The 12,757-nt window shown below is 57.8% G+C and overlaps 1 protein-coding gene across 2 annotated transcripts in view; it reads left to right on the top strand.

Annotated features, from left to right (window-relative positions):
* Window positions 1-12,757, top strand: part of CUEDC1 (CUE domain containing 1) — a 30,155-nt gene that overhangs the window by 1,310 nt on the left and 16,088 nt on the right. For both annotated transcript variants that reach the window (XM_032428689.1, XM_032428690.1), the window contains exon 2: window positions 7,949-8,566. In XM_032428689.1, the coding sequence (XP_032284580.1) occupies window positions 8,234-8,566 (333 nt within the window). In that variant the 5' untranslated portion in view covers window positions 7,949-8,233. The remainder of the gene's footprint in view (window positions 1-7,948; window positions 8,567-12,757) is intronic.

Here is a 12,757-nt window from a genome sequence, read left to right as displayed (position 1 = left end):
TTTCGAAGAGGCTCAGGTCAAAGTGGAAAACAGTTGGTCGTCCAGGCAACTAAACAACCTTCGTGGGGTGGGGAAAAGTTTTTTGTAAGGAAACTGCCATGGTCCCTCCTTCAGGATGAGGCTTTGCCCGCAAACTTCTCCTTCCTCTTCCCTTGCTCCCCCAACACGGGCCCCACGCACCCCCAGCCTCCCCCAGGGCAGCTGTGCCCCGTGGAGGACTCAATTCAATACACGGTTACCTGAGTTCTTGCCACGTGCCTGGCTCTGTGCGCAGCTCGAGGAACACAGAGAGTTGGTGGAGCTGGATGGATTTACAGCGTCCATTCTGGAGTCAGACCTCCCTTGGCCACTTAGCTGTGTGACCCGCACAAGTCCCTGGACTCTTCTGTGCTTCATTTTTCTATCCACAAAGTAGAAATCGCAGTGACAGTACGCCCCTTGCAGGGCTGCAACGAGAGGATGAGAAGAGTTAACATGCAGAAGGCACAGGAATAGGGTTGGCTCGGAAAGAAGCGGGCAACAGGGTTAGGTTATCATTACCACTATCACCAGTATCCTACCAAGAGGGGCCAAACGAATGCCACGTTACTCATGCTCGAGGAGCTTCATCTTAGACGTTTTCAACTGGAATGAGGAACCTTATTAACTTCCTTCGAGACCTCTTGCCCTAGGCCCTACCGTAGAGCTCCCGTTGCCTACACACCTGGCCATGGACGTCGAGGCAAAGAGAGAGAAAAATTAGGAAAGCAAATGTCTTTCTTTTCCTTGTTTGTTCTTCTACAGATTTTTAAGAGATTTTTTTTTTCTGGGAAGGGGGACTTTTGTTCTGCCCCAGGCTTAGATTGGACTAAATGATGGGGTACGGCCCAGAGAGGTTAAGTGGGCAACCCAAGGTCACACAGCAGGACACGGCAGGGCTGAGACTGTGTCTCCCCCTCTTCCTCCTGCTCCTCTCAGGCCCGGCCAGGCCTCCTTTCCCCGCCGGCTGTGCCCGTCGTGCCCCCAGAGGTGGGCACAGGTGTGGCTGCCCGGCAGCCCGGTGCCCTCAGAATGAGGCTGGCTTTGTCGCCGTCACCCCAGCAGCTGTGGCCGGTTGAGTTTTCCATTAAGCCTTTTCCGCGCCTTGGGCAGGAGCAGCAGGCTCGGCATTTAAAGGTCACCTGGCTTTTGAAGCTGCGGCGACATGAATAGCTTGGGAAGAGAACAGGCCGGTGCAGGGGCAGGAGGACAAGGCGCCTCTGTCGGCGCCGCCCCTCCCCCTCCGGCCGCTCGCGCACGCACACTCACACGCTCGTGCCCCCGCGCCCCCGCGCAGACCCCCCAGGGCCTCTGTCTGTCTCTTGGGCCCCCACCTTCCCTTCTCCCCCTTTTTGCGGCCTCGCCAGCTCAGAAGCCCAGCGGCTCAGCCGGCCTCCCTGCGCCCTGCCCCCATGGCGACTGAGGTGACAGCTGGACAAGGATGCAGCTGCCCTTGGCCCGGCAGCCTCCCCGTTAGCGCTGCCAGTACCCACCTGAGGTTTGCCCAGGACTTAGCCATGGCGACACAAGCGTCCCAGGGGCCATATGGCCTCATTCTGGCCCCGCTGGCTTTTGCAGCCCGGATTCCTGATGAGACGAAGCAAGCCGGGCGGTCGCCTTCTCATACGGGAGAGAAAGGGCTGGGGAGCAGGGTGCATCCAGCTTGCCCATTCCAGTCACCCGCTACCGGGCTCTGTGGGCTCCACAGGACAGGGGGAACACCTACATAGATCCCCGCGTCCGCCAAGGCCGGGGGCTAGAACTTGGTGGCACGTGTGGGCCTTGTGTTTCCCACTTGGACAATAAGTTCTTCTGAGACCCTTCCAGTCGTGGGTTCTGAGACTCTTGGGCTGCTGGGGTTCCTCTCCTTTTTAGTCCGAGGTGGGGGTGGGGCAGATTCTTGGGTTCTCGGAGGGAAGCTGCTTCGCCTGCCCTTTCCCTGGGACCAGCAGGGGCCTGAGCCCTGGGACACCACCTAGTGGCCTGGCTTGGCGGTGCCACTGGGCTGGGCCCAGACCTGAGGCGAGAAGGGACAGTGAGTCCCCTCTGCAGGGCGGGATCACAGCAATTACGGACTGATCACAAGCTCCGGTGTGTGGCTTGTCCTTGGGGGATTTTCAGAGGAGGGAGCCAGAGGTGTGCTGAGACAGAGCTGGCCTTGGGCAGTCCCTCCTCCTTCTAGACGAGAGAGGGTTGGGGAAAGGGAAGTGCCGGCAGTTTGGGACCTCTGGTCTCCTAACTCTGTCTCTTCTTGAGGCCTTCTGTTCTACCCCTACCTTTCAGGGTTGGGTGGCAGGAGGAGTGTTAAGTCAGATATTGGAGGGAGTTGATTTCCTGTCCCCTGGAGCTGACGCTGACTTGGCGAGGGGACCATCCTGCCATCGGCGTTTTGTGCCTCGCAAGGGAGGAGGCCCTCAGGCTGGGCAGCAGGAGGCTCCCAGGACCTTAACCATGGCACTGACTGCCTTGGCCTCAGTTGTTTCATCTGTGAAGTGGGATAATAATGCATGTCCCTATAGAAACGATAGCTTTTTCATGAGGACTAAGTGAGACCGTAGAGGAGAAAGGACTTTGGAAACTAAGGAGTCCTCCCGCTACCGCCCGCCTTGCTATGAGCCAGAGGAGGAAGGGAAGGGAAGGCGACCCACATTTCATGGTGCTCTTGCCTCTTCCTTTCCCTTCTTTATCCCCCTAACAAATCTCCATTGTCAGTGCCAGGCACCGTGAAGGTGCTGTACTCAGCACAGTGAATAAAGCATAGGCCTGGCCCTCGTGGAGCTTACCTCCCAGTGGCGGAGATGGTCAACAACAAGGAAATATATAATAATCTCTCATGTGGTCTGTTCCCTAAGGAGAACAAAGCAGGGCAGGAGGTGAGGGAACGTGGCAGGTAGGGCTGGTGCTTGATAAGATTATGCTTGAGTAGGGGCCCGAAGGAAGGGAGGGAGGCAGCATGTCCATATCTGGGAGGAGATGGAGGCCCCTGGATGGGAGCGCGCATGGCTTGCAAGTGGATGAGCAAGGATCCAGGATGCCCAGGGAGAGTGAGGGGAGGGGACAGAGTGAGGTCTGACGGCAAAGGCAGGTGGCCCAGGCAGGACGGTGTGGGGCCTGGCAGACCACAGTAAGGCTCTAGGTTGTGTTCTGAGGACATGAGGAGCCATGGGGGCGGGGGGGGGGGGGGGGAAGGTAGGGGTTGGAGCAGAGGAATGACGAGACCACCACGGTGAATTTTCTGAAGGAAGGCAGTGGGGGACACCGACAGGCCGAGTGATAGCAGGGGAGGTGGTGAGGGGCAGCCGGGTTCTGGGATGGTTTTGAAGATAGGAAAAATGGGATTTGCTGCCACTGGGTGTGGGTGTAAGAGAATTCGAGCACTCAAGGAGACGCCTGAGCTTCGGGCCCGAGTCACGTGGAGCTGCCGTTCACAGAGATGAGGAAGGTGGGAGGAGCAGGGTGGGTTTGGAAGGAACCACGAAGTCGGATGACCCATTATGTCAGAGCTGCTATTGGACATCCAAGAGGGGGCAGCCGGTCGGCGGTGCAACTGTAGAGTTGAAGGGCGTGTTCCCAGGAGGCCTCAGGGCAAGAGAAATTTGGGAGCCTGTATTCAGCGTGTGGATGGTATTTAAAGCGGACTGGATAAGATCATTCAGGCTGTGAGGGTAGCCAAGTGCCAAGGCCTGTGCCTAAGGCCACACCAACCTGTTTCCTCGGGTGCTTACTAGCTCCAGGCCCCCATATAAGTTCCATCACAACATCCCTTGTAGGTGGTATTACACCTGTTCTTACAAATGAGGAAGCTGAGGCTCAGAGAAGCGAAGTGATTTCTCCAAGTCACACAGCCTTACTGGGCTTTACTGGGCCCAGTCAGAAGGGCAGCCCAGGACTCTGGCCCCCGGGCTCTCACATCTCCCGGGTGGACCCTACCTGGTCCTGCAGGAGACTGGCTGGACTGACCTTGGGCAAGGTCAGGAGAACAGAACTCGGGCAGTTGGCCCACCTCCCTGGGCCAGGCCAGGAGTGACTCAGGCCTTGGCGGTCTCCTCACACTTGGAGTCCTCCCGGGCCCGGATTCCTTCATGGGGAAGCGGAAGGCCGGGCTCCCTGGGACCTGGGGGTGGACAGGTGTGGAATTTCTGCTTCCAAGTCCCCAGGTCACTCACAGTGCAGAGTTTGGGAGAGCTGCGGAGTGGGCCTCCAAGACCAAGACATCTAACAGGCTCAACGGGTTTCATTCACTTCCTTTTTCAGAAGTGGGTCAGGGGTTATCTCCCTCTGTTGTCCTGCCAGCACTGGGCAGCTGGGGTTCAGAGAGGTGGAGCGGTTTCCCCAAGGTCACAGAGCCGGCTCTGGGGCCTGGCCAACAGACACCCCTCCCCCAGTGCTGTCTAGGTCACAATGGCAGCCAGGCTGTGCCCAGTCTTCTGAGCCCGGGCCACACGTGGCTGCATTTCTGAGGTTCCTTGGCTCCTAGCCCTCCAAGCCTGACTGGGCACTTTTGGCTCCTAGGAGGTGGGTTCCTAATTCTGGCCTCTCTACGTACTGGCTGTGTGACTTTGTGCAGGTTACCTGACTTCTCTGAACTGGTTTCCACAGCGATGACATGGAGACGATAACGTCTATCTCTGGAGTTGTAATAAGGATTGAATGTCAAAGCGCCTGGCACAAGCTTGTAAACCGAAGTCGCCTGCCTTAATTCTTCCATGTGTTTTAAATTGCTTTTCATCTGAGCCATGCTGGTTGCAAAAGGCAGCCTGGCATGGACGACACTGACCCCGAGGACAGCCCTCCTCCCTGCTCCCAGCCGTGCTGGCCCACCTCAGCCCTGGCCTCACACTCTGCACTTGAGCTTAGCGAGGGATGGTCCTCACGGGGTGGGGGTGGGGGTGCTGTGTCGCCCCACCTGGTGCTAATTGTAGGCAGCTTGGCTTTGGGGTCTGTGCGTTCTTGCGGAGTCCTGTGGAGATGGTATTTCTGCTTCCCCGCACTTCCCATTAGCGTTTCTGAGCCACTCGCTCCTCATCCACAGGACGAGCTGCGATGGGAAAGTCTAGGCTTGGCCCCCACGGGCCATATGTCTTTGAGCCATTCTGACGGGTCCTGGGCGTCAGCGCCGTCGTCTGCCGTGCGGGCAGGCTGTGGGGCTGGCCCAGAGTTGTCAGCCGTGCCATATCATGGTGTGCACAGGACAGGCTGTTTTTCCAGGCTTCGCACCCGGGGTAAATGGAAGAGGAGGTGGCCTGACCTGTGGTGTCTCCAGCTGCCCAGGCCAGCCAGCCTCCCCTGGGGCTTCGAGGATCAGTACTTCTTCTAAGGCCTGGAGGACTCGCCCGCCCCAGCCACTCTGGGGAAGAGTTTGGCTGGTGTGCCAACTGCTCCTGGCTCTTCGCCAGCCTTCTGGGGCGGTGACAACAGCAGTCAGGTAGCTCGCCATGTTCCAGGCACTGCGTGGGGGATGATCTTGTTTCATCCTCATCGAAGTCCCATAAGTACAGGTGAGGGTACTGGGCCCAGAGAGGGGAGGACACTCCTCCGAGGTCCCACAGCTGGGGAGGGGCAGAGCAGGGACGGCAGCCTGGCTCTGAACCCCTGCGCTTCCCGTAAACGGCAGGGGGTGGGGATGCCTCTCGGGACCTTCCTGACACAGCCCGAGGGGCCGATCCAGGGGCCTGCTAATGGGGGAGATCTGGACCCCATCATCTTCCTTCTTCATCCGGAAGAAGGGGGGTCTGGTGCTGGCTTCACTCCCCACGGGTCTGCCCTTGGCAAAGCGAGAGCCAAGTCCCTCTATCTCTTAATAAATTATTTGCGGGGCAGCGAGAAGGTGGCTCTACTCCGGAGAGGGTGATAGCACAGGCACTGACCTGTATGTATGATGACGTCAGCATAGCAGATGGCAGCCGGGGCCCTGGCTTCTGGGGCCTCGTGCCCCCGAGGTCTTTGTCAGAGGCCGCAGCGCAGGTTTCCGGAGCCCGGGACAAAGGCGGCGGCTCTAGGGTAGAGTTCTGGCAGAATCAGAGCATCCTCTGACCTTCTGATGTGGCAGGGGTGGTGGAGGGGTGTGGACGTGGGGGTTGGGGTGTCTAAAGCCGGCTGTGGAACGCTGTGTCATACTTGGCTACCTTCCTGTGCTCATTTTCATCACAGTTCTTGGACTGACCATTTGAGGTCACCCCTCTATGTCTCCTTGTAAAATGGCTTTGGCTTCCCTGGGCTGTGAGTTGCTCGTTTGGGAAGACAGGGGGGTGGAAGGAGTTGGATAATGAATCATGCTTCACCCAGTCAACAGAATACTACTCAGGCATTAAAAATGGTGCAGTAGATCTATATGTTCTGACATAAGAAGACGGCTACAATAAATTATTAAGTGGAAAAACAAGTTGCATAGAATTTCCATAAAAAAATGCATACATACGGTAGTGGATGCATAGAGAAAGTATCTAGATGTAGACAGATAAACCAGAGTGTTAATAGGTATGTTCCAGAAGCTGGGAGGGATTGTAGTTCTGTAATATCAGTGTCCAGAGGCTGCATGGGACCCAAGTGCTTCTAGTTTTCCATTCTTTTTTTAAAAAATATTTTATCTATTTATTTATTTGAGAAAGAGAGTGAGAACAAGCGGGGATAGGGGCACTTCCCTGCCAAGCGGAGGAGACGCCCCAGCTTGGCACGGAGTCTGCTTCTCCCCACTGAGAGCCCAATAGGCCTCAATCGAGGGACCCCAAAATCATGACCTGAGCCGAAGTCAGACGTTTGCTTAACCCACTAAGCCACCCAGGCGCCCCTAGTTTTCCATTCTTCGATATAGCCCACCTTTCTGGGACTGGGCAGACGCCCACCCAACAAGCCCCAGAACAGGAGCCCTGGACAATTTCCACATCCCTCTAAGGAGTTAGAGGTTTGAAGGAGGTTAGAATCTCAGCATGGTGGCCCTGGGGAACAATATGCAGTCTCATTCGACCTGGGCAGGGACTGACCGAAAGAGACAGAGGGAATCAATGGTAGCGCTGGATCTTCTGACCCTGGGGTGAGTGAGAGCCCATCTACAGCACCTTCCATACTCCTCTGCTCTCGTCCTTCTTACACCATCAGCTGTTTGATGGCTGAGATCATGGCAAGCAAGAGCATCATGCTGATTTGCTCACACGAATGTTTCTGTGTCAGCTGTTAAGATGATAACCCCAAGTCCTAGAAAAGGGAAAATAGCTTTGCACCTGTTGTGTCAAACTTAGGAACTTAAGAAACATCCTTTGATGGAACGGTCCCTTAAAGCTGCCACTTTTCTACAATTAACAAAATTACTAATTTTGGGATAAGCAGGAGAAAGTCAGAATTTGAGGTTTTTAGACATATTCAACTCTCAGTTGACTGCACTAACAAAATGTGACCTTGGCAGTGATTTACGTGCTTGGTTGTGAGCGGGCCGGACAGTTTTCTGTCGCAGATTTAATGGCACTCTCCACAAATTGGAGGCCATGATGTTGGCATCATCAAGTTGGGACGGTGATGTGGGAAGCAGAGACTGGGGTGGGCTGGAGACCAGAGGGCAGGCTGGGGTCTGTACAGAGCCCCTCCTGCCTCAGGTGGTCAGGGCTCCTGGGCAGTAGGAGTAGTGGCTGAGACCAGTGGCCATAGTCCTGGGTTCAAATCCTAATTCCTCCACATCTATGCCTCAGTTTTCCTACCTGCGAAATGGGGATACTAGCACCTACCTCATAGCGGTGTCAGGAGTCCGCCCACCCAGCACACCGAGGACCCGGCCCGGAGTAAGCCCGGGCTAGCAGGTAGCAGTCCTGTGCTAGCACAGAACCCTGGCTGTTTGACTGTCGCAGCCGGAGAGAAAGCACAAGGAAGCGGTTCTCCCGTGCATTCGGGTTCTCTCATGCCCCTGGCATCCCGCCCCTGACTCTGCCTCCCTCTGTTTCAGGTGGGACCGCCGGCCCCAGGATGCCCCGGGGGTGTGGATGACCAGAGGCCCAGGCCCGGATGCCGCCGCCCCGCGAGGGCCGCTCCCCGAGGGCCGCCGGTGGCCCCGCGCCCTAGCCTCCCGACCCGGCGACCCCGCGCGCCCCGCCCCCGCCCGGCCGCCCAGGGGAGCGGGAGCCGCGGGAGGGAGTCTCCCGAGCCCACCGAGCGAGCGGCCACGGCGCAGGGATCCAGGGGCAGGGGCTCGGCGCCGGCCGCAAACATTCTCCCCCAGCGGCTCGGCAAGATGACCAGCCTGTTCCGCCGGAGCAGCAGCGGCGGGGGCGGCGGCGGGGGCGGCTCGGCGGGGGCGCGCGGGGCCGGGGCCGGGGCCGCCTCGCAGGAGCTCAACAACAGCCGGCCCGCCCGCCAGGTGCGCCGCCTCGAGTTCAACCAGGCCATGGACGACTTCAAGACCATGTTCCCCAACATGGATTACGACATCATTGAGTGCGTGCTGCGCGCCAACAGCGGCGCCGTGGACGCCACCATCGACCAGCTGCTGCAGATGAACCTGGAGGGCGGTGGCGGCAGCGTCTATGAGGACAGCTCCGACTCGGAGGACAGCATCCCCCCGGAGGTAGGGGCGCGCCCCCCCCATCATTCACCGGGAGGCCCGACGCTGACTGAACCTCTTAGAGGACTTGGGTTGTTAGACCTGTCTGACTTCTAGCTCGCCGGTAGCCCCTTTCTCGTAGGAACCCCGGACCCAAGCCGGTCAGTGGCCTTTTATGGGCAGAAATCATGCAGTCATTCAACAAACACGGCGCACCTACTCGGTGGTGTGCCAGGCATGGTACTAGACCCCGCTCAGGGGCCATCAGAATTGAGGAGCTTGTTAAAAATGCAGACACTCGGGCCCTACTCCAACATACCGAAGTCCAGTTCCAGGCTGGGGCCCTCTAGCCTGTATTTTCCTGGAAAGGCTCCTTTTGCACTTCTGGGTGTCCACCGTGGCCAAGTCAGACCGGGTTTCTGCGGGCACAGAGCTCACAAGACTCAGGCAGTGGGAGCTGGGAGAGCGGTAAATGCTTATGGTGGGAGAAGTGGGAGCAGGAGAGGAGGATGGTTTCCCAGAGAAAGGGATAGCCAAGTTGAGGCCCAAAGAAAGAGTGGGGAGTGAGGGACAGGGTGTGCAGGCGGAGGGAAGCGCTCCTGCAAAGGCTCAGAGGTGAGACAGAGCACGGGTCACTTAGGGAGCCCGCAGCGGGACCATCTGTCAGGACCTCTGGAGTGGCAGAGACGGGGAACTTGAGAAGGCCAGGCCGTGGAGAGAGAGCATGGGGAGCCACCAAAGAGGAGGGACCTCCGACATACTAGTTAAATTCCTCTGACCAAGGCATGATGGAGGCGGCAGCAGGCAGTCCCGAGCAGGTCCCTCCTTTCTCAGCGAGGTCACTGGGGGAGAAGGGACCACCCTGCTGCCTCAGGGCCCACCTGGCCCCTCCAAGAGTCCAGTAAATGTGTGAGCCCCGGTCTCCGCAGGACCTGCCGTGCTGGGTGCAGAAGGGGCGCACAGAGTCTTTCTGTGATCGGGTCACTGCCTGCAGGGCAGCGAGAAGGTACATGTGGTGGGACATGTGGCCAGGGACAGGACGGAAGGGCCCAGCAGATGGCATTTAACTCTGCTCTTCGCTGAGTCCCATCCTGTGCCAGGCACCATCCTACAGGCTTCAGATGTATCCGTCCTTGCAGTCCTCATGCGCTTTGTGAGGCGGCATCATTATTATTATTACCCTCGTTGACAGAGAAAACCTAGACCCAGATATGCCCTCAGATTCCTGGTCCACCCCGCCCTGCAGGCATCCAAGACCCTGTCAGCCCGAGTCCTTCTGCAGGGCGAGGCCGCTGGCCCTTCTTCCTTTAGTTGGTGCTGCCTGCGATTTCTCCCTCCAGGTGGAGGAGAAGCCCCGTGGGCATGACATCTGCCTCCTCCCCGTGTCACCTGCAGCACCCAGGACAGTCCTGGCACGTAACAGGCACCCAGGGAACGCTCGCTGAGTGAATAAGTGTTGTTCCGGTCTTTGCACAGGTTTCTTTAGTCTCTTTCTTTGGGAGACTGCTCCTTTGAACGGCCTGGATTAGCCAGTGGAAGGGGTCTCAGAAAACCCAGATCCTCTCTGTGGGAAGGAGGGGTGAGTGTGTGTGTGTGTGTGTGTGAGTGTGTGTTTGCAAATACATCCTTTTTTTTTTAAATTAATTTATTTATTTGACAGAGAGAGAGAGAGAGCACAAGTAGGCAGAGCAGCAGGCAGAGGGAGAGGGAGAAGCAGAATCTCTGCTGAGCAGGGAGCCCGATGTGGGGCTCGACCCCAGGACCCTAGGATCATGACCTGAGCTGAAGGCAGATGCTTAACCAACTGAGCCACCCAGGCACCCCCCCCCCTTTTTTTTTAATTTATGTATTTATTTGACAGAGAGAGAGGCAAATACATCCTTTAAGTGTGAGCTGGAAGGAAAGTATTCTGCATATTCTGACCCTTTCTGCGGTCTCGTTGATTCTGCAGTCTGGCAGGTAGGGTAGAATAATCTTTCCTCCTTTGTCCACGGCACCCGCGGGCCTGTGAATCTCCACGGGTCTTCACCATCCCCTTGATAGGCCTGCACTGGGCGTGCTCCTGTTTTTCTGAGACTCTTGCTTTCCAAATCGAGCCCCTTCTCAGCATCCCTCCGTGGCTGTTGCCCCAGACGCCCACCTTTGGGGCTCTGCCTGGCGCATCGGCAGGCAGTTCCTGAGGCAGCGGGAAGTGCTTCAGAAGATTTATGAGCAGCTGGAATGACACTAACTGCTGACTGGAAAAAGCCCCCTCGCTGGCGGCTGATGGATGGCGGGCTGGCCCGAGGGGCATCCTTGCCACAGAGAAATAGCTCCTGTCAGATCAGTGGCCTGGACCCTGGTCCCCGGAGCACCTGGCAGGCATCCATCACCCACGCTGAGTGAAGCCGCAGGGCCACAGAGCCGAAGACTTCAGCGCCCTTACAGCCCGAAGAACAACCTCAGTGCGGCTGGCGGGGTTGTGGGGAGAGAGGCCGAGGGGGGCCAGGAACACGGCTGGGGTTACTCTCCCTGGAGGCTCGGGATCAGCCTTTCTGGAGCGTGCCTGGCCCGCTGCCTGCCTCCTTGGCGGTTCCTCATTCTGCTCCAGGAGCTTCTGATGAACGTCTGGTTCTTGCAGCCCCAGGAGGCTGCTCTGAGGAGCAGGAGCGGCCGTGAGGGGAGGGGGGCCTCCTGGGGCAGCCGCACAGAGGCCTGATCTCCCTGAGTCTGGAGGCGGGAGGCTACAGGCCGCGGCCTAGGAAACCTCAAGCAGCTTCCTTCGTCCTAAGAATCCAACTCTCCCCTCCTCACCCAGGAAACAGCTCTCCCCTCCTCACCCGTGTCCCTCACACCAGCCCCTGAAGGAGAAGTTGGCCTCAAGGCCCCAGCCGGGAACCCTGTCCCTCAGAGCAGCAGGGTCTGAGGGGCAGGGAGTGCGGGCTGGGAGCAGAAGCAACACTGTTCTCTGGGTGCGCCAGGTAGTTGCTGAGCCCCTGTCCTGTGCCAGGCACCCGACGTTCCCCAGTGAGCTAGACTGGAGCTTGCAGTGTTCCCTCTCTCTCTCTCTTTCTTTTTTTTCTTGTGGAAATTTGGGCTAAGCAGAGCAGTGGCCCACAAGGCAGCTACATTCTTCTTTTTCTGCAAAAGCATCTGTTTAAATACTTTCCGCCTGAAAGGAAAGAACGTTAGTGCATTCCAGGGCGGGAGGCCTCCTCGGGTCGGGCTGGCTGTGTATGCACAAAGTGTGGCAGTGTGTGTGAGAGCATGTACGCACTTGTGTGTGTGCCGCCCACCTGCCCACCTGCCAGGGTGTCCCTGTGAGACCCTGGGTGCCCGGGCGGGGTGGGCTCAGGGCGGACAGGTGCCCGTGCCACCCGGCCCCGCCCAGGCTTGCAGAAGCAGTTTAGCGTGACTTCTGCAAACTCACTCGGGGTTAAGATGCAGGGCCTGGGGACTCTGGGGCCCACTGACAGCCTCTGAGCCCTTCCCGTGTTCTTTGGTCTTGGAAGAGATGGAACAGAAGTGGGGAGCAGAGGACAGGGAGCAGGAAGCTAAGGTGTAGGCCAGCTGGGGTGTGTCCGACCTGGGATCTCCTGGTTGATGGTCACCTCCTGCCTCCTGCCCCAGACTCCTCTGTGGATCCCTGGGGAAGGATCCAGGTCAGTCCACGGAGCAGGAACTCTGGGCCTAGCCCAGCCCTTGGCTTTTCCCTGCCCCTCTATCTGGCTTCTGGATGAAGAGAATCATCCAGGAGGGAGAGGCATCCTGGGTACTCCCCTTGCCACTGTCCGCCCTAAGAATCCAACCAGGGCGTGTGGGCATTGTGCTTGAAGGACGGATCCTTGCTGTGGAGACCATGTCCAAGTTGAAGACTCAGTTCTAAAGAGAGCATACAGCTTTGCCATGTCACTTAGCCTGGGCCTCAGTTTCCTTATCTATAAAATGGGAGTAACGAACTCTATCCTACCTTGCCAAGTTGTTTGACTTCGGGTGAGATCATTGACGTGGAGGTACTTTGAGAGAAAGTACGAATGATGTTGAAGTTATTTATCAGAAATAACCCATGTCCCGAAAACTACGCGAACCATACGTGTGCGGCTCAACGAAGTTGCCCCGGCGCCCAGGGTCAGGAAACACCCACAGAGCCTGGAATCCCCCTGGTGTCCCGTCCCGGCCTGCTGCACCCCCACAGAGGTCCTCCTGCTCTGACTTCTAGCCCCGTGATTTGTTTGG

The sequence above is a fragment of the Phoca vitulina genome, unplaced genomic scaffold, assembly GCF_004348235.1.
Source record: "Phoca vitulina isolate PV1807 unplaced genomic scaffold, GSC_HSeal_1.0 scaffold40, whole genome shotgun sequence".
Classification (NCBI taxonomy): domain Eukaryota; kingdom Metazoa; phylum Chordata; class Mammalia; order Carnivora; family Phocidae; genus Phoca; species Phoca vitulina.
Note: the sequence above shows the minus strand (reverse complement) of the source record. Positions and strands in the feature narration are given on the sequence as shown.